Consider the following 22,164-nt stretch of genomic DNA (forward strand, 5'->3'; position numbering starts at 1 on the left):
AAGGCGTCCCTAGCATCAAAAAAAGATGTTAGCAACGGGAAAACGACGTTAATGTTTGTTTACTGAAACACGTTTACGGCATATATTGTGTTAGCTTTTTATTTTAATTTCTAAGACCATATAGATATGGCTACAAGCAACCCATCGGTGTTTCTTCTCATGGTCAACGGGCAAATTGAAGAAGCTAACGTGAGAAACTTAGCCAACTGGTTAGCCAACCAGATTATGAAGAGATTAGTTCTAAATTAATTATCATGCTAGCTAGATAGGTAAATTACACATGATCCTGTTGGCTGTCGACCGTTTAAAATCCATAAATACTTTAGGGAGCTAACGTTGATGTTAGCTAATATTTGTGCTATTGCTGACTGGAATTGGTAACTCAGCTAGCTAATTGAATTTGGGGGAAACCACATCACCCAACTGTTCCATATTGACGTTACAGTTGCGAGGCATAACAGAGTAACTTCGGTATATGAAATGGCAATTTACCCAGAATCTTGCTTGCTAGATAGCGAGGTTGTTATCCTGAATTGTAAATTAAGTTAACGTTACGAAAGTTTATTGGTTTTAACGGCGTGACCTTTAAATAGTATTCTGGATATTTCGTGTTTCAAGTTTAAATAACTGTTTCCCCTTGAATTAGTTTCCAGAACACGATGAACTGTACTGCAAGTATTGTTTTGTTTACGGACACGATTGGGCTCCAACTTCGGTGAGTGAAGTGATTCTCTTGTACGAATTTTAACTTAGGCTAAGTGAGAATCTCCACAGGTTTTGGGGTTTTATTGGTTAGTAAATACTGAATACTTTTGTGTTTGTTGCATCATGTAGACTGGATAATTGGTATTTACTGTGTTTTGAGTCCTAAAAGCAAGTATGTAAATAGTATGATGTAGGTGGTTACTCCGGATACAACTGAAATATTAAAATGCGCGAGAGAGAACGCACTCTTGATATTACTTATTCGTCTGCAGGGCTTGGAGGAGGGCATCTCACAGATCTCATCCAAGGGCAGAGGCCCTGTGCAAAGTATTGTGTGGAATTTCCCCCTGGACATCACCTTTAAGAGCACAAACCCCTTCGGCTGTGAGGACCTAGCTCTCGTTACACTTCATATACTCATCACTCGGCCTTTTTTCTAGCCAATCACTTAAGACATTGAGGTCACAAGGTCATTGAATGTACTTTTATCACTGCAAATTGATACATTTGAATCATTTTAGTACTGGTGCAAACAAAGCTACTTGCAACTTTGTGTGTTTTCTGCTCTTTGTAGGGCCACAAATAGTGGTGTGTGTGTATGGTGCGGACACCTTTGGGAATGACGTGGTGCGAGGATATGGTGCTGTTCATATTCCGTTCATCCCTGGAAAGTGAGTACCTTCCTTCATCAGATTCGTATATTGAAATACTTTGAACAATAACCCTTAACTCAACATACGTGTTTTCCTTCTAGACACAAGAGAACTATTCCTATGTTTGTTCCTGAATCCACCTCAAGGTTACAGAAATTCACAAGGTAACCTCTTTCAATGTCAAACACCTGAGAATGCCAGAGCCACTTTGTCTGCACTTTGAAAGCTGACCCAATTTTTAATCTTTAATTAGATTTTTTGAACATGATTTCCAGCAAATAGAATGCAAGTAATGTAAGTCTAATGGCTGTTTAAATGTAGCTGAGCTGAGGGGCAGTAGGTTCCATCCAAGTGATATTTGCTGTGAAAACATCATTATCTTTTGTGATGTCCCTGCAAGTTACAGGACAAGAGTAAGAATCAAAAGAAGGGTAAATAAAATATACCCAAAATATTGAAGGGGTTGATTGTACTCTTCAAGGGTTCTGAATTTCTGTATGTTTACACTAGGACTCGGAACAGTACTGTCCTCTTAGGTCCACTTTTGTACTTTGTTGTACGTCGCTCTGGATAAGAGCGTCTGCTAAATGCCACGTAATGTAATGTAATGGGTAAAATCTGGAGGGGTACTGCACATGAAACATGAAAGTAAAAACCTAAATCCAGATATCACCTTAAATGAAAATTATCTGTGCTGCATGCTTGTCACAAGGGCAGTGCTCTGCGTCTGAGCACATCTGTGAGACTGCCTTCTCTAACTTTCTGCTTTAAGTCTGCAAATTAAAACAGCTGTTAGACTGGATGTGACTGGGGTGCAGGTATATAAAATGGTGGTTCTTGTTTTCAGCTGGCTGATGGGAAGGCGACCAGAGTTCACCGATCCAAAGGTTGTTGCCCAGGGGGAAGGACGGGAAGGTAGGTCCACTCCCTGTCTCTGCTCATTGGCCACCTGCATTCACACCACCAACCTCCTATCAGCTCACCACGCCTCCAGGCAGAATTTAAAACTCTGTTTTGCTTTTATCTCAGGGCAGCTGTTGTCATCTCACCTATGTTGGCAGTGCCAGCACCATTAATGTACTGTAACATTTGATTATTGTGAATCAGAAATGAAAAGTCATTTAAAAGCTTAGTTTGCATATCTGCATTTAATGGAATAGCTTGCTTACATTTGCTTATGTCAGCTGGCTAAAGTAATGATTATGGCAACATAAGTAAAGGCAGAGTAAAAATGCAAACATACTGTAAGGCATTTGTGTGTGAATGCTATTTTTAGAACCAAAATTAGGTACAGTGGTGTGCAAAATTTGGGCACCCCTGGTCAAAAAGCCTTTTACAATTAATATCAAAGTGAACAGAGCAAACTGGCTTCTAAATGGTACAACATTAAACATTTCTTCTAATTTCAAAGAGGTTATTTGTAGTTTCAAAATAATAAATAAAGCCCAGTAAAAATGTTTGGGAACCCTGTCAGTTAGTATTTTGTAACTCCTCCTCCGGCAACTATAATAGCTTCCTGTGATCAGCTAAGAGTCTTTCAATTATCGCTTTTGGAATTTTTCCCCATTTTCCCGGCAGTCTTGCTTTAAAATTTGCAGAAAGGGCTCACATTTAACTCTGTACCATTTGCTTTTGATCACGTAGGGATTCATTGTAGCAGACATTTAAACCAGGGGTGCGCAAATTTTTGACCCAACTGTAGCTACAGTAGAAAATAGGCAGCTGTGTATTTTTTACATTGTAAATTAGCAGGCAAATTCTGTGGAGTGAATTGAGAATCCAAGAGTACATGCATTCTTATTATTAGTTCTTAATGACTGAAGCATCCCTGTCCACCCACCCTATGTATTAATATTAGTCCACAAGTGGAGTACATGCATGCAGAAACTTTCTAGTTAGATACGCCAGATGGGGTAGTCAAAGAATAGCAGTGAATGTTGGAGACCATGGAGACAGAGGAGAGACAAAACAGACAGGAAATTGAAGGGGAAACTGTAAATAGACTGGTGAGCTGTGGGTACACACATGGAAAACAGAAGCAGAGGAGCCAGGCACAACACAGAGAAGATGACTGACAGTATAGACAGGGGAAAGTAAAAGGACCAAGATGAGCAAGACCACTTGAGCAGAGAAGGTGAGAAACATGAAGGACATGCATGAGTAGTAGAGTGAAAAAGCAGGCAAACCCTGAGCACAGAAAGGATTTAATTTTAATCATCACTGCCATTTGGTTTTTTAAATTAGAATCACTGAGGCCTTTTTTTCCCCCCTCAACCCTTTACACTTTCATCCCTGTCCCAATACATGAGCAGTCTGGAAACACAATATTCATTGTGAAAATGGTGTTGCATGTCTGATGCTAAGTCTGGATGTTATTTTCAGTCACCAGGGTGCGATCTCAAGGCTTCGTCACGCTCTCTTTCAACATTGTGACCAAGGACATGAAGAAGCTGGGCTATGATACCTCATCATCAGAGGCACAGCAAGCCTCAGGCCTCGTCACAGAGCCCACCTACACTCTATGATCTCTGCCTCACGACACAACCACCAGCACCAAAACTCCACCGACAGGCTGCCTCTACATTTCACATACTGTGTTTATAGGAAAGATACCAAAATAACAAATTTTGCTTATAAACAAAACTTGGTGCACAGACAGACTTATGGGAGTTTGTACACAGAGATATAAATATGCATGTACCTTTATTGTAGTCAAGAATACATCATTTTTTTATATACTTTTGATATTTATTACAATTAAATTACTCTTCTTTCATAAACTGTTTGTTCCTTTTATGTAGTAACACACTTTCACTCATCACCAAATCCAAATCTCAGGTCTGCATAACCAGTCACATTACAGTCCCATAGAAAAATCCAACTACGGTATTAAATCCACAGCTCTGCTTGCAATACATATTTATTCTTGCTGACACATGAATATTTGTTATTGACAGCATTATAAAATATCTGCAAGCAAAATATATGTAATACATTTTAATTCTTGCAGCAAATAGCTTATCATTTGCTGCTGTTAAAATGAGATTTCCTGTAAATTTCCTCCTAAACCCATTACATAAAAATAAGATACAGAACAGTGTTTTACAAATTACAAATGATAAATTAATGATACAGTTATGTCAACAAGTTGGGCACATATCCACAAAAAGCAGCCTGCTCCCCACAATATGAAAAACGTTGTAAATATACAAATACGATAACGTGAAAAAATAGATTATGCTTCACAATGAAAACGTTAGACCACAGTAAATGAATGAGTACACGAACAGAATGCAAGAAAAGTACAAACACAGTGAAAAAGCAACTGACAAGTTGAGCTAGATAATGTATGTAGTTAAAATTTAGTTTGAGCATAAACATTTTTTTCTGCTACCGTTTTATGCAGAATCACATGTACACCCCATCCCTAAAATAAGATCAAAGTTCTTGAAACCGTTTTAAAGCATCCCTCCCCATTTATGCCTGAGTATATGCCTTGGTTATGTGGGTATCATAACTATTACACGAGTACACCAAGGGTTTGTAACAAAGCTCTATACACACTGCTTTACTAAAATTCCAGCAGAGGGCACTGGCCAACAACTGTCTTCTAAAAAATAAAATAAAAAAAAAGGCAGGTTGGCGATTTCAAATAATAAACGGAGCTTCGTGTCTTAGAATCAACATTGTAATGCAAACAGGTCTAATCTCACAAATCCCATTTCAATAGATTGTTTGTACAGACTTTGGTAATAATATTTCTGAAAATCTCATTCTGAAAATATATTTTCAAAACCATGTTAATATTCCCTAAACCTAGTCCCCTATCGAGGTCTATTAATTCCACATCCATTTCTTCCAGTAGTTTGGAAGTTGGGCTTGTTCTGACAACTAATAAAGTCATGTGACCCTAAACACTATTCCTCTCACCGAAGAGAATTACATTCTAGCTGCAGTCTATTCTACAATGTAAAAACAATTGACCTATATATGTAACATAAGCGTATCTCTGAAAATCATGGGATGTGAATAAAACTAGCAAGGAGAGAACCTAGTTTCCACCTGATACTGAACAGATGGTTGGATCACATCAAAGTTACCACTGCAACCATACTGGTGAGTACTGTATAGGTACAGAGCGAGTGCTTTTACAGACTTGATCATCTACAGAGCTGCTGCTGTGCTATAATGATGCCACTTCGCCAAAAAGCCGTCTAAGCAATTGCCTGTGACGGAAATGTTCTGACCGCATTAATTGAGTTTTTGTAGATCACCGTGGAATCCCCCCACCTACAGCACTGCCGCAGGGCATATGTGCAGAATGTCAGCATATGTGCATATCTGGACAGTTCCTAAACAAGCAAGTTCATTGCTTCTTAAAGGCTTTACAATTGATTGAAATGCATAGAAAATTGCAGAGCAAACGGCTAAGAGGAGTAATACTGTTCGTGATGTTATTTCAGTAACAGGATACAGCAGTAACACTATTTGATGTCACATTTATATTCCCTGGTTCCCTTTGTTCCTTTTTGACATTTAACACATTTTATATGTGAATAATTAAGATCCACTCACAAAATGGAAGATTGTTGGATATTTCTTTGTAACAATCTGACCTAAGAGAGAAGGGCAAAGGAGTTTCACTATAAGAGATGTGCAAAGAGTGAGCACTATGACCCCTGAATGAGTGAACATTCCCCCAAAGTATCTTAAACTAGTAGCTATAAAAAACATTGTCACCCCAAGATGCACCACTTCCCTAAAGTTCCTAAAAACCTATATATCTGAAATCACGAGGTTCTTCCTCTAATGTGGCAAGACTGGAACCAGTGACAAAGTGCAGACTTCTCAATGTCCAAAAGCACAGACATTTTCTTGTAGTTTTTTTTATGCTCATAGCGGATGTAGCTCCATTAAGCACAGCTGATTGTTGCTTCTATTCAGCTAAGGACACATGGTGAACCTGCAGTCAAAGCACTCAAGCCATGTGCAAACTTTCTGTTCATGACACTCCAAATGTTGTATGTGTATGAATCCCCTAGCCTGGGTATACTTTTGCATGTCATAATACAGTGTTCATACAATCATGTAAAACATTTGGGTAATGTATGCATAAAAAGTAAAGTAAAGTTTGAGTGAATACGTTGGTTAAAGACATAAAATAAGAAAATAAAATGGAGCACAATTCACATTCTCAAATCCTGGATAAAGAAGGCCGTAAATTTTGTGCCCTTGAACTGCTGCCTTATCAAGAGACGGCTAATCTGTTTCACGGCGATAGGGTTACACACAGCAACTGCAAAATGAATGTCAGAAGTGTAGAAAGAACGGAAATCGATGCAGGGTACCTACGACCAGTGAAAGGAGAGTGGAGAGAATTGTCTGCCAATTAAAATCTGTAAACACTGCAGCTACTCAAACGAGTTGCGATAAAACAGCACACCAATCTGAAAAGATAAAAGGTCACCGGGTAGTCGTGCTATGTAGGGGCGCTTGTCTCCGGTTAGTAAAAATCACAGTTTCTCACAAGAGGAAGGGGTTGGTTGTGCTGCCAGTCTGTGCGGTGGAGGCTGCAGGGGGCAGCCCTGTGCTCATGAGGGGCTGTGGGATGCCCATGGCGGGCATCATCATGCCCATAGGTGCCATGGTGGGGACGCCTGGCATGGGCGCCATGGCGATAGTCCCCAGGGGAGGCATTGAGAGAGCCAGGGGATCGAGGCTCAAGGGGGGCGAGGCGCCGAAAGCCTGGCTGCCCAGACTCATCATGGGGCTCACCCTCAGTTGGTTGAGGGTGGGGGGCTGAGGCAGGTTCACCTGGAAAGGGTTGATCTGCGGTACGGGTGCCGGAGCAGCGCCTGCAGGGAGGGGCACGGTCGAATCACACAGTGCGTACACACAACCGCAACGCCCCCAAACTGTCCACAACGCTCCGTTTTCACCAGTTAATTTTGTTCAAAGGTTCACATAAAACATGCACTAAGAAAATTATTCATTTTTAAACCAGTTTACAGTGAGCACCATAATTCATTGGACAGTGACACACTATTTCAGCTCTGTACTGAGACTGTGAGCTTTAATTTTAGGGTATTTTCATCCATATCGGATGAGGGAGAATACCCAACCCTGACAACAGCCCAACAGATCAAAAACACTCTCCTGGATGCAGGTGTAAATGTGTCAAATGCTACCATACGTAGAAGACTACACCAGCAGGACTACAGAGGTTACACCACAAGATGCAAACCACTGATAAGCCTGAAGAACAGAAAGGCAAGATAACAGTTTGCTAAAAAGCACCTAAAAGAGCCCAACGAGTTCTGGAACAAAGTCTTGTGGACTGTCCAATTAATTATGGTGCTCACTGTATGTTTAGGGTCAGTTTTGAAGTCCTGATCAAAACAAGCTGATGTTTCAACTGAAGTAACAGTTAAAGTAATCAATTACATCAGTTGGAATCTCATCTGAATGCTGGTGGGACAGTCAGTGTAAAGAATTTCTGTTGTATGACCACATTCCTCCTAATGTTACCGAAATTGCATAAAACCCAGTTCGCTCATCCATACTGGAAATATTCAATATGTGGCAGGCTTGGGTGAGTGGGCAGACACACACCTGCATGCAAAAATATAGACCAAGAAATAGGACTGGAATTAAAGAGAACCGTGTGAAATATCCAACTGTCGTTATACAGGGAAAATAAGATACCTCCATGTGTAGAATGCATTGTGGAAACACATGGACATCACCATTTTCCAGAATTGCACATGCAAATGTAGAAAATTAGAAGAAATTAGTCAAATTTAATACAAAAATTTCAAAAAATGTTGTGTCCTTGGGTTGTCCCTTGTGATATTCTCTAACTCAGCGAAAACCCAATGACACAATGCCCCCTTCAACACCTTAGTCATTTGACACATTCAAATGTGTAACAATTCTAACATGATTAATTTGTCCCAGGTTCCAGCCAGATAAGATTAACACAGTGCAGTGGGCTTACCTGCTGATAAGAAGGGGTTGGACACAATAGCGGGCTGTGGTGGCTTGCTGACCAGAGATTCCAAGTTGACCAGTGCAGCATTGGTGCCGAGGAAAGACTCTGGAGTTTTTCGGGAACTGCTGCCTGTACCGTTCTGCGGGGAGCTTTCCAACTTCAGGTCCATTAAGTCTGGGCTGGCAGAAGCATTGGGCCGTGAAGGCAAACTGGAGCTTCCTGTGGCTTTGCCTGTGAAGCGGACAACCATTATCCACAACTGTCTCCATTTGAACATCTTAGAAAATGACCATGAGATGTAGAGAACAACCCTGTGGATTCACAATACGTGTCCATCTAAGAACTGTGGAATGGGAATGGTTTAGGAAAACAATGAGAAAACTGAAAAATGTTTTTCAATGGATAACATCACAAGAGGATTATAATTAGACTAGTGCCTGGATAGAGGCCAGCTGAAGACAGTGTCTACAGTCTATGTGAAGGAAAGCCACTTTGTAAGAAATTACAACCCCTGCTATAAAGAAACCATACTGGGCTTTTCACCTGTCACATTGGAAGATCGAAGGCAGTCAAAGTCCGAGAAGTCATCCCTGGAGCTCCCATTCAGTGTACTAAAGGGATCAAAGTTACCTTCTGGGAAATACAAGTAGAAATGAAAGATTTGCTTTGCTTACTTACAAATGAACTGACAGAACATTTCTCAAAAAAACACCCGAGTCACAAATCATTGTGAAACGGCCTGAATCAGCAGAAAGTTGTTGCTGTGATTTATAGGCAAGACTGGAGTTAAAGTGTACTTTGGTAAAACCACAGACAGTTAAGTAAAGAGAAATCTTACTTTTAAAACAACAATAACTGCAGCTTCGCAGCTGCACTGTATACCGCAAGACCTGCAACATGGAAATATCCATCAACTGGTTTCTGGCCTGTGCATTCAAACACCTTAAGTTCATGTGGAGGCATTTTCCACTACCTAATAACTGTTGCTAAGTCTGTCAAGTTCAAGAGTGCATTAGACACACTCCCTGGTAATCTCGCTATAGTCTTCATGAAATGAAAGGTGTTAGCATGCCATGACCTTGTGGTTTGTGCCCCCTCACGCCTGTGGAAAGTGTGATTCTCACCAGTGGCAGATGCCTTGGGGCAGGATGCCCAGGGGTCAGGAACAGGTTGTGCCACAGGAGCAGAGCCAGCAGAGGGTCCCCACGGTTCGGCACATTTTTCGGGCGTGGCTGCGGAAACAGACGGCCCCCATGGATCCACAGGTGGAGCTGCCATAAAAAAAGGGACACAAGTGAGGCCCAATACAACACTGGTGGAGTGTATATAATTGAAAAATATCTCTACAGGGCATCAATTCAAATGGAAAGCAGAATTTAATATCTGCACACCTGGAGGGCATATATACAATTTGCAGACTGTAGACCAAATATGCCACGTGAAAGAGGCTGTCAATAATGCACAACAATAGTAATCAATTTATTACCATTAGCAAGCAAATAACCAATTATCAATTAAGGAGAAAAATCGACAGTTCAAAATGGTAAACAGAACAGACGTACAGTGCATCCGGAAAGTATTCACAGCGCTTCACTTTTTCCACATTTTGTTATGTTACAGCCTTATTCCCAAATGGAATAAATTCATTTTTTTCCTCAAAATTCTACACACAATACCCCATAATGACAATGTGAAAAGTTTTTTTGAGATTTTTGCAAATTTATTAAAAATTAAAAACTAAGAAATCATATGTACATAAGTATTCACAGCCTTTGCCATGAAGTTCAAAATTGAGCTCAGGTGCATCCTGTTTCCACTGATCAACCTTGAGATGTTTCTACAGCTTAATTGGAGTCCACCTAAGCTGTAGAAACATCTCTACAGCTTAATTGGAGTCCACCTGGGGGAGAAGACGACAGCCTTCACGCGGCCTCTCCTGTGAGTAGTGAGAAATGGTGCGAGACCAACTCATGAAACTAATGTCGCCAAAGAATCGTCGAGCTGGCGGACCAAGGTACAAGCCGAGGTCAAGACCAAGGCAGAGAACGTCCTCGCCAGGACGGGCGGACACCCCCACCGTCGAAAACCAAGGTCTGTCGGTGCTCCAACTCAACGTCGAGGGCCTTACCATCGCCAAACTCGAAGTCATCAGGCATCTTGCCGATTCCAACAAAGTGGCAGCTATTCTCCTGCAAGAGACACACTGGGTTTCTGACGACAACCTCAAACTGCCTGGGTTCTTCCTCACCGGATCCATCCACAGCAAGAAGCATGGAATGGCAACCTTTGTCCGGGAAGGATTGAGCTGGTCAGCCACCAGTCAATCTCCACCCGGCTGCAACATTGAGTGGCTGGTCACCAAAATCCAAGAAACATCTGTTGTGAATGTATACAAGCCCCCACCAACTGTGCTGACTGTATCATCACTACCATCTGTGACTCCTCCCGCCATCTATGCAGGTGACTTCAATTGCCAACATACAGATTGGGGTTACAACCACACATCACAGGATGGTGAAGCGCTGAGTGAGTGGGCTTCTAACGCTGAGGCACTGCTGCTCTTCGACCCAAAGGAGCCCCCAAGCTTCTTTTCTGCACGCTGGAACTCTCACACCAACCCAGACCTGGCCTTTGCCGTATGCCGCAGTAACGACCTGAAACCGGAGAGACGTGTCTTGGACAGGTTCCCTCGTTCACACCACCGGCCATCCATCATCAAAGTACCATCACTGGTACAGCCGGTATCTGGCAAACCGGTCAGGAGATGGAACTTCAGGAAGGCGAACTGGCGGCAGTTTATGGCGGAAACGGAAAGAAGAACTGCTGGTCTCCTGGACCCAGAAGCAGCTGATGTGGATGCCGCATACGCCGCCTACTGTGAAGTCCTCCTCAGGGCAGCAAAGCACAACATCCCACGTGGCTACAATAAGAACTACATCCCGGGCTGGGATGAGGAGTGCAGCTGCCTGCTGCGCCAACACCAGCAGGCAAGCTCCAGGGAAGAAATGGACGCAACAGCAACAACCCTATTGCAGAAGCTGGACGACACCCGAAGGGCCAGGTGGACTGAAGTAGTGGAAGCTATCGACTTCACCCACTCTAGCCGGAAGGCGTGGCAGACCATCAACCTGCTCTCAGGGAGAAAAACAACCCCCCGCAGGTGTCCTGTGACAGCAGATGCCATTGCTTCCCAGCTCCTGAAAAATGGTCGCTTCCCTGATGCTGACAGAAACGTCACACGATTGACCTCGTGTGAGGTATCGTCTCTCTCCAAGGCAGCCAGCGTCGATGCTAACCTCTCAGGAGACTTCACAGTAGCCGAACTAAGTGCAGCAATCAACAAACTGAAGCCGGGCAAGTCATCAGGTCGAGACAATATCCACCCAGAGTTTGTCATACACCAAAGTGAAAGAACATCTTACTGGCTATGCTCGTTCTTCTCATCATGCTTCCGGAGGTCCAAGCTCCCAAAGACCTGGCGCCGTGCTTCCGTCATAGCCTTGCCAAAGCCGAACAAACCCGCCGAAGACCCGAAGTCCTACAGGCCCATCTCTCTGCTCTGTGTCCCATATAAGATCCTGGAGAGGCTGATTCACAGCCGCATCGAGCCAGTGGTGGACCCACAACTCCCACCGGAACAAGCCGGCTTCCGCCGAGGCAGGTCAACAGTGGATCAGGTAACGCTACTCACTCAGGACATCGAGGACAGCTTTCAGGATAACGAAAAAGCTGGAGTAGTATTCCTGGACCTGACAGCCGCCTATGACACCGTGTGGCACCGTGGACTACATCTGAAACTGTTGAGGACAATCCCGGACCGGCACATGGTGAGGTTCATTATGGAGATGCTATCGAACCGTAGCTTCATCCTACAGACCAGCGATGGCCAGACCAGCAGGCTCAGAAAGTTGAAGAACGGTGTCCCGCAAGGCTCCGTCCTCTCACCAATGTTGTTCAACATATACATTCACGACCTGCCAGATACTACATCTACCAAGTATGGCTATGCGGACGACTTGGCCATCATGCTTCGCCGCCCAACATGGAAGGCGATGGAAGATGGCCTCAACCGAGACATGGGCATCCTGGCAGACTACCTCCAGAAGTGGCACCTTCAGCTCAGCATGGGCAAGACAGTGTCTGCAGCTTACCACCTTAACAATCGGGAAGCAAGAAGGGAACTGGACGTGCATGTTGGCAACAAGCGCCTGGAGTTCCAGCAAGCCCCCAAGTACCTCGGCGTATGCTTGGACCGGACACTGTCCTACAAGCAACACCTGGATGAAGTGAAGGCCAAGACAACAGCAAGGGTCTCGCTCATCCGTCGCCTGGCGGGTTCAACTTGGGGAGCTTCCCCCCAGACCCTACGCATATCCACGCAAGCCCTGGTATTACCCGTAGCAGAATACTGTGCCCCAGCCTGGAGCAGAAGTCCACATGTGAACAAGGTAGATACGGTCATCAACAGCGCCCTCCGTATAGTTACTGGTTGTCTGAAACCCACCCGTGTCCTACCTGCCAGTCCTAGCTGGAATCGCCCCAGCCAGTCTCCGACGGGATGCGGCTACCCTCGCCCTGGCAAGAAAAGCCCAGAAGCACGACTGGCACATCCTACACAAAGCCACAACAACACCGGCACCACCATGCAGGCTTAAGTCTCGCCATCCCTACAACAAGGCAGCACAGGAGATGCTACAGTCTATCCCTGAGGACTTGTCCAGAGACGCCTGGCTGGCAGCATCCTGGAAACAGACGTGGGAGACGGCTGGGCCCTCCCGCATGCAACGATACATCCGGGACCCAGGAGGCGGTGTAAAAGGAGAAGACATGCCACGCCATCTATGGACCTCACTGAACCGTCTGCGCTCTGGCGTCGGACGATTCAAGTCATCTCTGAAGAAGTGGGGCCTATCGGACAGTGCGGCATGCGAGTGCGGCGAGCCTGAACAGACTGCCGAGCACATAATCACCGGCTGCCCCCTATACAGCCCACCCTCAGAAGCTGGCCTGTTCGACTTAGGACCGGAGACGAGGGCGTGGCTGCATGACACTGAGTTGGCCATCTGACGATATACGAAAGAAGGAGTCCACCTGTGGTAAATTCAGTTGATTGGACATGATTTGGAAAGGCACACACCTGTCTATATAAGGTCCCACAGTTGACAGTGCATGTCGGAGCACAAAGCATGAAGTCAAAGGAATTGTCTCGAGGCACAAATCTGGGGAAGGGTACAGAAAGATTTCTGCTGCTTTGAAGGTCCCAATGAGCACAGTGGCCTCCATCATCTGTAAATGGAAGAAGTTCGGAACCACCAGGACTCTTCCTAGAGCTGGCCGCCCGTCTAAACTGAGCAATCGGGGGAGAAGGGCCTTTGTCAGAGGGGTGACCAAGAACCCGATGGTCACTCTGTCAGAGCTCCAGCGTTCCTCTGTGGAGAGTGGAGAACCTTCCAGAAGGACAACCATCTCTGCAGTAATCCACCAATCAGGCCTGTATGGTAGAGTGGCCAGACGGAAGCCACTCCTTAGTAAAAGGCACATGGCAACCCACCTGGAGTTTGCCAAAAGGCACCTGAAGGACTCTCAGACCATGAGAAACAAAATTCTCTGGTCTGATGAGACAAAGATTGAACTCTTTGGCGTGAATGCCAGGCGTCATGTTTGGAGGAAACCAGGCACCGCTCATCACCTGGCCAGTACCATCCCTACAGTGAAGCATGGTGGTGGCAGCATCATGCTGTGGGGATGTTTTTCAGTGGCAGGAACTGGGAGAATAGTCAGGATTGAGGGAAAGATGAATGCAGCAATGTACAGAAACATCCTGGATGAAAACCTGCTCCAGAGCGCTCTTGACCTCAGACTGGGGCGACGGTTCATCTTTCAGCAGGACAACGACCCTAAGCACACAGCCAAGATATCAAAGGAGTGGCTTCAGGACAACTCTGTGAATGTCCTTGAGTGGCCCAGCCAGAGCCCAGACTTGAATCCGATTGAACATCTCTGGAGAGATCTGAAAATGGCTGTGCACCGAGGCTCCCCATCCAACCTGATGGAGCTTGAGAGGTGCTGCAAAGAGGAATGGGCGAAACTACCCAAAGATAGGTGTGCCAAGCTTATTCAAAAAGACTTGAGGCTGTAATTGCACAAGTATTGAGCAAAGGCTGTGAATACTTATGTACATGTGATTTCTTAGTTTTTTATTTTTTAATAAAATTACATTATCATTCAAATTAAATTTAATTAATTTTAAAAAAAAAACTTCTTTCATGTTGTCATTATGGGGTGTTGTGTGTAGAATTTTGTGGAAAAAAATGAATTTATTCCATTTTGGAATAAGGCTGTAACATAACAAAATGTGGGAAAAGTGAAGCGCTGTGAATACTTTCCGGATGCACTGTATATGAAGTCAGATGTCTACATGATGAGAATCAGTTTCCTTCATAAACTTGAATCTTGGTCAGTTATTGATTGAGAGGGAACACTAACCTTTTAACTGCCAAGCAAATCTAAGTGCAGGGGTGTGGCCAATGGACCAGTTTTTAGCTTTCCACATTAAAGAATAAAGGGAGCAACTGTGAGCTATTCTAAAAATGAAGGGGCTGAATCACAAAATGGAGTCACGGCTATGTCACTGTACGGCAGAGACAGAAATATATAGGGGGGGGGAAATAAGACATTTGACACCAAAACACCGGATCCAGACAGGATTATTTTCAGCGGCTATGTTTTGGATATACATGCGTCCTGTTATGAGTGGAGTGTGGAGGGGATAAATCGAGAGGGGTAACCAAACACTGAGCAGCCGGCTATTCTTAGACTGACGCGAAAGGCATCGGATAAGCAGAGCCCACGTACGCCTGCCAGCGGAGCGGGTGCAGCTGAAGATGATGAGGCTGGGAAGCAGGCTCAGCTGTTGGGGCCTGCTACATTCACACCACGCAGGGCCGCATTATCATCACAGTGGTGCTGACAGGGCTGCTGAGGGTCTTACCAGGTAACTGCCAGGGGTCTGGAGCTGCAGCGCCCCAGGGGTCTGAAGCCTGATCCACTGGGCCTTCGGGCACTGTGTCCATCAGATCCATCAGCGCCGGCTGGAAGGGACAAAAGCACTTAAGAGTACATATGAGGACCAGGAGAGAATACTGTGCACCAGAAACAGTGTGGCTTGCACATCCACAAGAACCCAGAGATGTATTGCCAGGCTTTGTTAATATACAAAACTGCAGTGGGATTTTGAGATGTTAACTCAGATTGGAAACAAAATACAAGTACAAAATGCTTCAGTGATCTTCCCAAGAGAACAAATGACAAATCCTAACAAAAAAAAGAAAAGGACTGAGTGGAATACAAGCTGTACCATACCCTTTCTTTGTGACGTTAAAAGTCAGAAGTCACAGAACAATCAAACCACAGGCACCTCTGGGAATTGCCAGTCATTCCGCCAAAGCCAACACAGCTAAGAAATGACATGGACTGAAATAGTCTACTTAAGTCCCACAAGACATTTCTGTGAGCAGGAAAGCCTCAGTGAGCAAGCAGGCGGTGTGGGACTGCATGGGAAAGTAACAGTCCCCTGCACTTCACAGAGCACTGGCAGCTGGGAATTTCAGGAAACATGACAGTTTATGCTACTTTCTCCCTAAATCATTTCTCAAGGTTCAGCCAACAATGACAAGATTCAGATCAAGTTTCTCTCCATGGAAGAGGACACTCCATTTTCATCTCTGTCACCAGGGTGAATTTGAAATAATTGGACACAAGTTCACACATTTCTGACCAAACCAATAATGTGTTCACAATGTGGGTCCACTCCAAAGGTGAACTGAATAGCCAATGAACAATAACATACAGTGGTGTGAAAAAGTGTTTGCCCTGATTTCTTATTTTTTTTGCATGTTTGTCACACTTAAATGTTTCAGATCATCAAACAAATTTAAATATTAGTCAAAGACAACACAAGTAAACCCAAAATGCAGTTTTTAAATGAAGGTTTTTATTATTAAGGGAGAAAATAAATTCAAACCTACATGGCCCTGTGTGAAAAAGTGATTGCCCCCCCCCTGTTAAAACATAACTTAACTGTGGTTTATCAAACCTGAGTTCAATTTCTCTAGCCACACCCAGGCCTGATTACTGCCACACCTGTTCTCAATCAAGAAATCACTTAAATAGGACCTGCCTGACAAAGTGAAGTAGACCAAATGATCCTCAAAAGCTAGACATCATGCCGAGATCTAAAGAAATTCAGGAACAAATGAGAAAGAAAGTAATTGAGCTCTATCAGTCTGGAAAAGGTTATAAAGCCATTTCTAAAGCTTTGGGACTCCAGCGAACCACAGTGAGAGCCATTATCCACAAATGGCGAAAACATGGAACAGTGGTGAACCTTCCCAGGAGTGGCCGGCCGACCAAAATTACCCCAAGAGCGCAGCGACGACTTAGCCAAGAGGTCACAAAAGACCCCACAATCCAACATCCAAAGAACTTCAGGCCTCACTTGCCTCAGTTAAGGTCAGTGTTTATGACTCCACCATAAGAAAGAGACTGGGCAAAAATGGCCTGCATGGCAGAGTTCCAAGACCAAAACCACTGCTGAGCAAAAAGAACATTAAGGCTCGTCTCAATTTTGCCAGAAAACATCTTGATGTTCCCCAAGACTTTGGGAAAATACTCTGTGGTCTGAAAGTTGAACTTTTTGGAAGGTGTGTGTCCCATTACATCTGGCGTAAAAGTAACACCGCATTTCAGAAAAAGAACATCATACCAACAGTAAAATATGGTGGTGGTAGTGTGATGGTCTGGGGCTGTTTTGCTGCTTCAGGACCTGGAAGACTTGCTGTGATAAATGGAACCATGAATTCTGCTGTCTACCAAAAAATCCTGACAGAGAATGTCCGGCCATCTGTTCGTGACCTCAAGCTGAAACGAACTTGGGTTCTGCAGCAGGACAATGATCCAAAACACACCAGCAAGTCCACCTCTGAATGGCTGAAGAAAAACAAAATGAAGACTTTGGAGTGGTCAAAGTCCTGACCTGAATCCTATTGAGATGCTGTGGCATGACCTTAAAAAGGCGGTTCATGCTCGAAAACCCTCCAATGTGGCAGAATTACAACAATTCTGCAAAGATGAGTGGGCCAAAATTCCTCCACAGCGCTGTAAGAGACTCATTACAAGTTATCGCAAACGCTTGATTGTGGGTGGCCCAACCAGTTATTAGGTTTAGGGGGCAATCACTTTTTCACACAGGGCCAAGTAGGTTTGGATTTTTTTTTCCTCCCTTAATAATAAAAACCTTCATTTAAAAACTGCATTTTGTGTTTCCTTGTGTTGTCTTTGACTAATATTTAAATTTGTTTGATGATCTGAAACATTTAAGTGTGACAAACATGCAAAAAAATAAGAAATCAGGAAGGGGGCAAACACTTTTTCACACCACTGTATATGACTATAGAAAAAATTGCAAATGAAATGTGAATAACAAAAGACTTAAACAAAAGACGTATGTGTGGTTTCAAGTACCAAAAACTATCTCTATCCAGTTTTACATGTCCATTCTCCAGCACCTCCCATGAGCTTTACCAAGAACAGGCAGTTTTAGTAACTGTGTCTTTAAGGCTCATTGCTTTCAAGGAACCTCTGCTCTGACTGGCTGGCTAGCTAGCTCCAACGAACTGAACAGCGTTGATCCGTTTTTCTTAATACCGATTGTGTGGATTTATTTGGGGACTGTGAGCTTTGAGACTTTGTGTTTTTATAGCACCTTCGACTCCATTATAACCCACATAGCAAGGGAAATATTGCACAATATGGGACCTTTAAAGGAGGAATAATAACTCTACTTTATCCATGGCTATTGTAATGTTTTAGTGGATATAGTAATGGTACCAGGCTGTAACCCCCTCTTAAAATAGATCATTTTGTAGTTCAACAGTAGTTGAGTGCATTAAGACCAGAAGTTCACACCTCTTTTTTCTTCTTGGCTACTGTTGCTGGGGCAGGCCCTTTCTTGCTCTCCTCAAGAGCCATCTGGAGCCGGAGGTCATCCCCCCGCCGCATCCTGTCCTCCTGATTTCAGCAAAAACACAGACACACACACAAACACACAATCTGTTACTTTGTGCAAAGTGGGACTAGGCACCTTCACCTGACGGACTGGGCAAGCCGCACCACTGTCTTGGAACAATGCTCTCAGTGTACTCATTCTTTGGGGTACTTCAGGCCTCAAATCTTCAGATACGGAATAATAAGCATCACAGCCTGTGGCATCAACATTGAAAGCAGAGATTAACTCTGTGCATGTCAGTGTGTTTAATTCCCCCCGTCATTACGTTTTGAGACTGAAGGAAGTAGCTCCACGGGAAAAACCCAGAGTTCAATGTGAGTGCGCAGTTTTTTGTTTTAATTTCATGCGTCTCTTCCGTTTACTCTTAAAAGAATGATTGGCATTTTCTTGGCTGGAATTGATCTAGCCTAGTTCTTTGATTGATTCTTTACAGAACAGGTAATTACAGTACCATTGTCATTCCAAACCACCATTAGACCAGTTTCAAGGACAAGTAATAATGACATTTTATAAGATGCATGTTCTGCAGAACCATGGTTAATGAGCTGGTTTTATTGGAAAATGTATTATATGAACGAACGAGTCTGGAACAATTCACCTCTTATACCCTGTGCTTGGCTCTGCAGCTTGAGATGAGCACTTGTGTGGATAAAAATGAGGGCTACTGCCTGATGATGCAAGGCTCTTTCAGATCTCTGAGATTCATCTCTCCCTTCAGCAATATAAAAATATTATTCACCTTCTGTCGTTGGCTCACCCTCACATTTCATGGTTCACAGATCATCACAAGATGCACCACAACCGCCAAAACAATCTCAGCTTCATTTGGAAAAGCCAGAAAACTCTCAGGCAACATTCTCATTTATAGCAAAAATAATTCATTCAAAATAACGTTTTCAGCTGTTTAGCAGCAGTACACCATCATCTTGCTGGTAAGCAAAACTGATTGAGATTCTCCTATTTTTATCTGAGCGCTGCGTCATTGTGATAAATGTGACTCTCACAACTGGAAAGCAACACTTTGTGTCTTCAGGATACAGATGTACTGTAGACTAGGACAGTCAAAGGCAGATAATTATGAATGCTAAGAGATAAATAACAGTGAATTAAATCCTCAAGGAGTAAACTGCCTCAATAAAGACAGACATGTATGGAAGAATTACACAAATGCATAGCTTACTTACAAACAGCAACACGGCAAAGCTAAACATATGTGGGCTTTTCCTGAAAGACTGTTTTCTTGCCAGGAAATTAAAACATAGATGGGCAAACAAAACTGGGTGTCTGTGGAAATACTGCTGAGTAAGAGTGTTCACAAGGCCTAATGCTCTGTGCCTCCACCTCCACAAAACACCACCCACTGCCTGTTAAACTATCCCTCAATGCACACTACCACTTCTATGTGGTAGTCATCAACACCATATAAGTGTTACATTTCCAGCAAACCACTGTGGTTGAAGAGAGCTCTTAAGATGACTTACCAGTTCCATGACTGTCGCTATTCATCAACATGTTTTAGAGCAGAATGCCCAGAATAATTTAACAATACTAAGCAAAAAATGTTCACATTATTTTCTCATTGCACAGTCTGCATTTGAAATGATGCATATATATTGTATAGCCTGCATTACACTTCATATATTGCACAGTACATCGCAGCATGAGTTCTAGTTTCTTCATCTGATTTGAAGCCCAGTTGCATGTGGCTGACAATTCACTGTGAATTATCAACAAAAAACGAACTCTTCCTCAACTCAAGAAAAACTCAGAGACAACAGCTTAGTTATCTTGACTGCACACACCGCTGAAATGTATTACATGCAATGGCCACTGTAAACCATTTTGACAATAATAAGCCATAAAACCAAGGGTAAAGCACATTTTACCCAGCAGGTGGGATGTATTATCTGCATACATAAAGACGAGACCAAAACATCCTGGCTGGCCCTAAAAGGGGCAAAGCACTGATGAGACGATTGGTGTAGAAGTTGAAGGAGAGGTTGGAGTAGAGGTTGGAGTAGAAGTTGGTGTAGAGGTTGGAGTAGAGGTTGGAGTAGAGGTTGGAGTAGAGGTTGGAGTAGAGGTTGGTGTGGAAGTTGGTGTGGAGGTTGGTGTGGAGGTTGGTGTAGAAGTCGGTGTAGAAGTCGGAGTAGAAGTCGGAGTAGAAGTTGGAGTAGAAGTTGGTGTAGAAGCTGGTGTAGTACCTGTTCAGCGGCCTCTCTGCTCATGGCCAGGGCCAGCTGCAGCTGCAGCTCCTCCTCCCCGCTGGTCTGGGGCCGGGCCTGCTCCAGCTCTGAGGACGCGTGCGGAGAAGTGGCTGAAAGACACACAATATCACAATACATACCAATACATACAATTTCTACTCTTTTGGTTCTGTACTGAACACATTGGATTTGATATGAAACCATTCATTTGAGGTTAAAGTGCAGACTGTCACCTTTAATTTGAGGGTATTTACATCTATGTTGGGTGATCTGTATAGAGTAGGAATCACATACCAGTTCATACATAGTCTCCGCCCCTTTTAGCGGACCAAAAGTAATTGGACAGTTGGCTTCTTAGCCGTTTCTGAGTAGCCGCGTGGTTAGTGCAGGTATTAGAAAGCTTTCAGTATCTAGACATAGTACACAGCGGCTCTTAAGTGCATTACAGAGTACAATATCACGCTTGATATTAATCATATTCTAATCTGCAAAGGTTTCATTACAGGGTGGTAAAATGACCATTGTTTTGGAATGTAGGAAGTCACGAATGTATACAGGCTAGGTCCTCTAAACGGGCTATACTACAAAAATACTTTTTTTTTCTTTTCTTTTTTCATTTCCATTTACTCATTTGTCCCAGACATGTGGGAGGATAGTAGAGATACGAGTTTGAGGGACTATATTTTTCATGATATTCAGCGGCTATTCCCCACCATATAAATCAAAAAATGGACATTCCCAATTCTTCAGTATGTGTATTCTATGGGTTTTGAGTCCTCGCATCCCCTGCAGGATAGAGATTAGGACTGAACATCCAATTACTCATGTCAAATACAGTATCACTGGTCTGTCAGCCTGCCAAAAGAGAGCTCGGCTCTCCTGTTATTTTATGAAAGCCCTATTCATTAGAAGTTGAATGAAGTGCATGCCTGTGGCAGTTACATTGAGGCCAGAGTGATTTTTATGGTCAAGGTCCCTTTTTTAATCTTTGGTTGACCTTTACAAGGTCCAGGACTGAGGAGCTCTTTAAGCTCAGCAGACCTAAAATCCCCAAGTGTTTTTTTTCTTCAGCAAAGCCTAGTAGAAAAAAAAAAAAAGTAAATGTAGCTCTTTTATTCAATGGTTATTCAATTCAGCACGCAACAGATTTAGAAATGCATAATTCATCATTAAGATTACCTATGCCATTAGCAAACCATTTCCGTCCATTGCGTGGTACAGTGGTTCCCAAACCGACTGGAGGGCCAAGAGGTTCAGATAGACTGGTAGGTTTTTTCTGTACATAGCCTAATACACTAATAATTCCACTGACAATTCACACCAGTCAAATAAAATGTATAGTGTATACTTTTGGCATGAAATCTGTATTTGATCATATGGCAAGTCATTCACATACATGTGAGCACCATAATTAATAGGACAGTGACACATTTTTTGCTATACTGGTTCTGTACTCTAGTACTTTGAGCACTGGATACAATGACAATGAAGGTGTAGCTTTAATTTGATTGTATTTTCATCCATATCGGATGAACTATTTAG

At 43.4% G+C, this 22,164-nt stretch overlaps 2 protein-coding genes across 3 annotated transcripts in view; one reads left to right on the plus strand and one right to left on the minus strand.

Moving 5' to 3' along the window:
* On the plus strand, positions 1-4,138 carry b9d1 (B9 protein domain 1). The gene is made up of 7 exons (XM_061230302.1): positions 1-189; positions 647-715; positions 978-1,089; positions 1,280-1,376; positions 1,460-1,522; positions 2,206-2,273; positions 3,741-4,138. Exons 1-7 carry the CDS (start codon positions 127-129, stop codon positions 3,881-3,883), a joined length of 615 nt encoding a protein of 204 aa, XP_061086286.1. The 5' UTR covers positions 1-126; the 3' UTR covers positions 3,884-4,138.
* Positions 4,045-22,164, minus strand: part of LOC133120378 (epsin-2-like) — a 27,611-nt gene continuing 9,491 nt past the window's right edge. The window contains exons 3-9 of one of the 2 annotated variants that reach the window (XM_061230299.1): positions 20,620-20,732; positions 18,316-18,417; positions 15,341-15,440; positions 9,474-9,620; positions 8,893-8,982; positions 8,356-8,580; positions 4,045-7,213 (exon numbers count right to left, since the gene is read on the minus strand). In XM_061230299.1, the coding sequence (XP_061086283.1) occupies positions 6,882-7,213; positions 8,356-8,580; positions 8,893-8,982; positions 9,474-9,620; positions 15,341-15,440; positions 18,316-18,417; positions 20,620-20,732 (1,109 nt within the window). In that variant the 3' untranslated portion in view covers positions 4,045-6,881. The remainder of the gene's footprint in view (positions 7,214-8,355; positions 8,581-8,892; positions 8,983-9,473; positions 9,621-15,340; positions 15,441-18,315; positions 18,418-20,619; positions 20,733-22,164) is intronic. The other variant, XM_061230301.1, reaches the window with a different exon arrangement.

Source organism: Conger conger, chromosome 2 (assembly GCF_963514075.1).
Source record: "Conger conger chromosome 2, fConCon1.1, whole genome shotgun sequence".
Taxonomy (NCBI): Eukaryota; Metazoa; Chordata; class Actinopteri; order Anguilliformes; family Congridae; genus Conger; species Conger conger.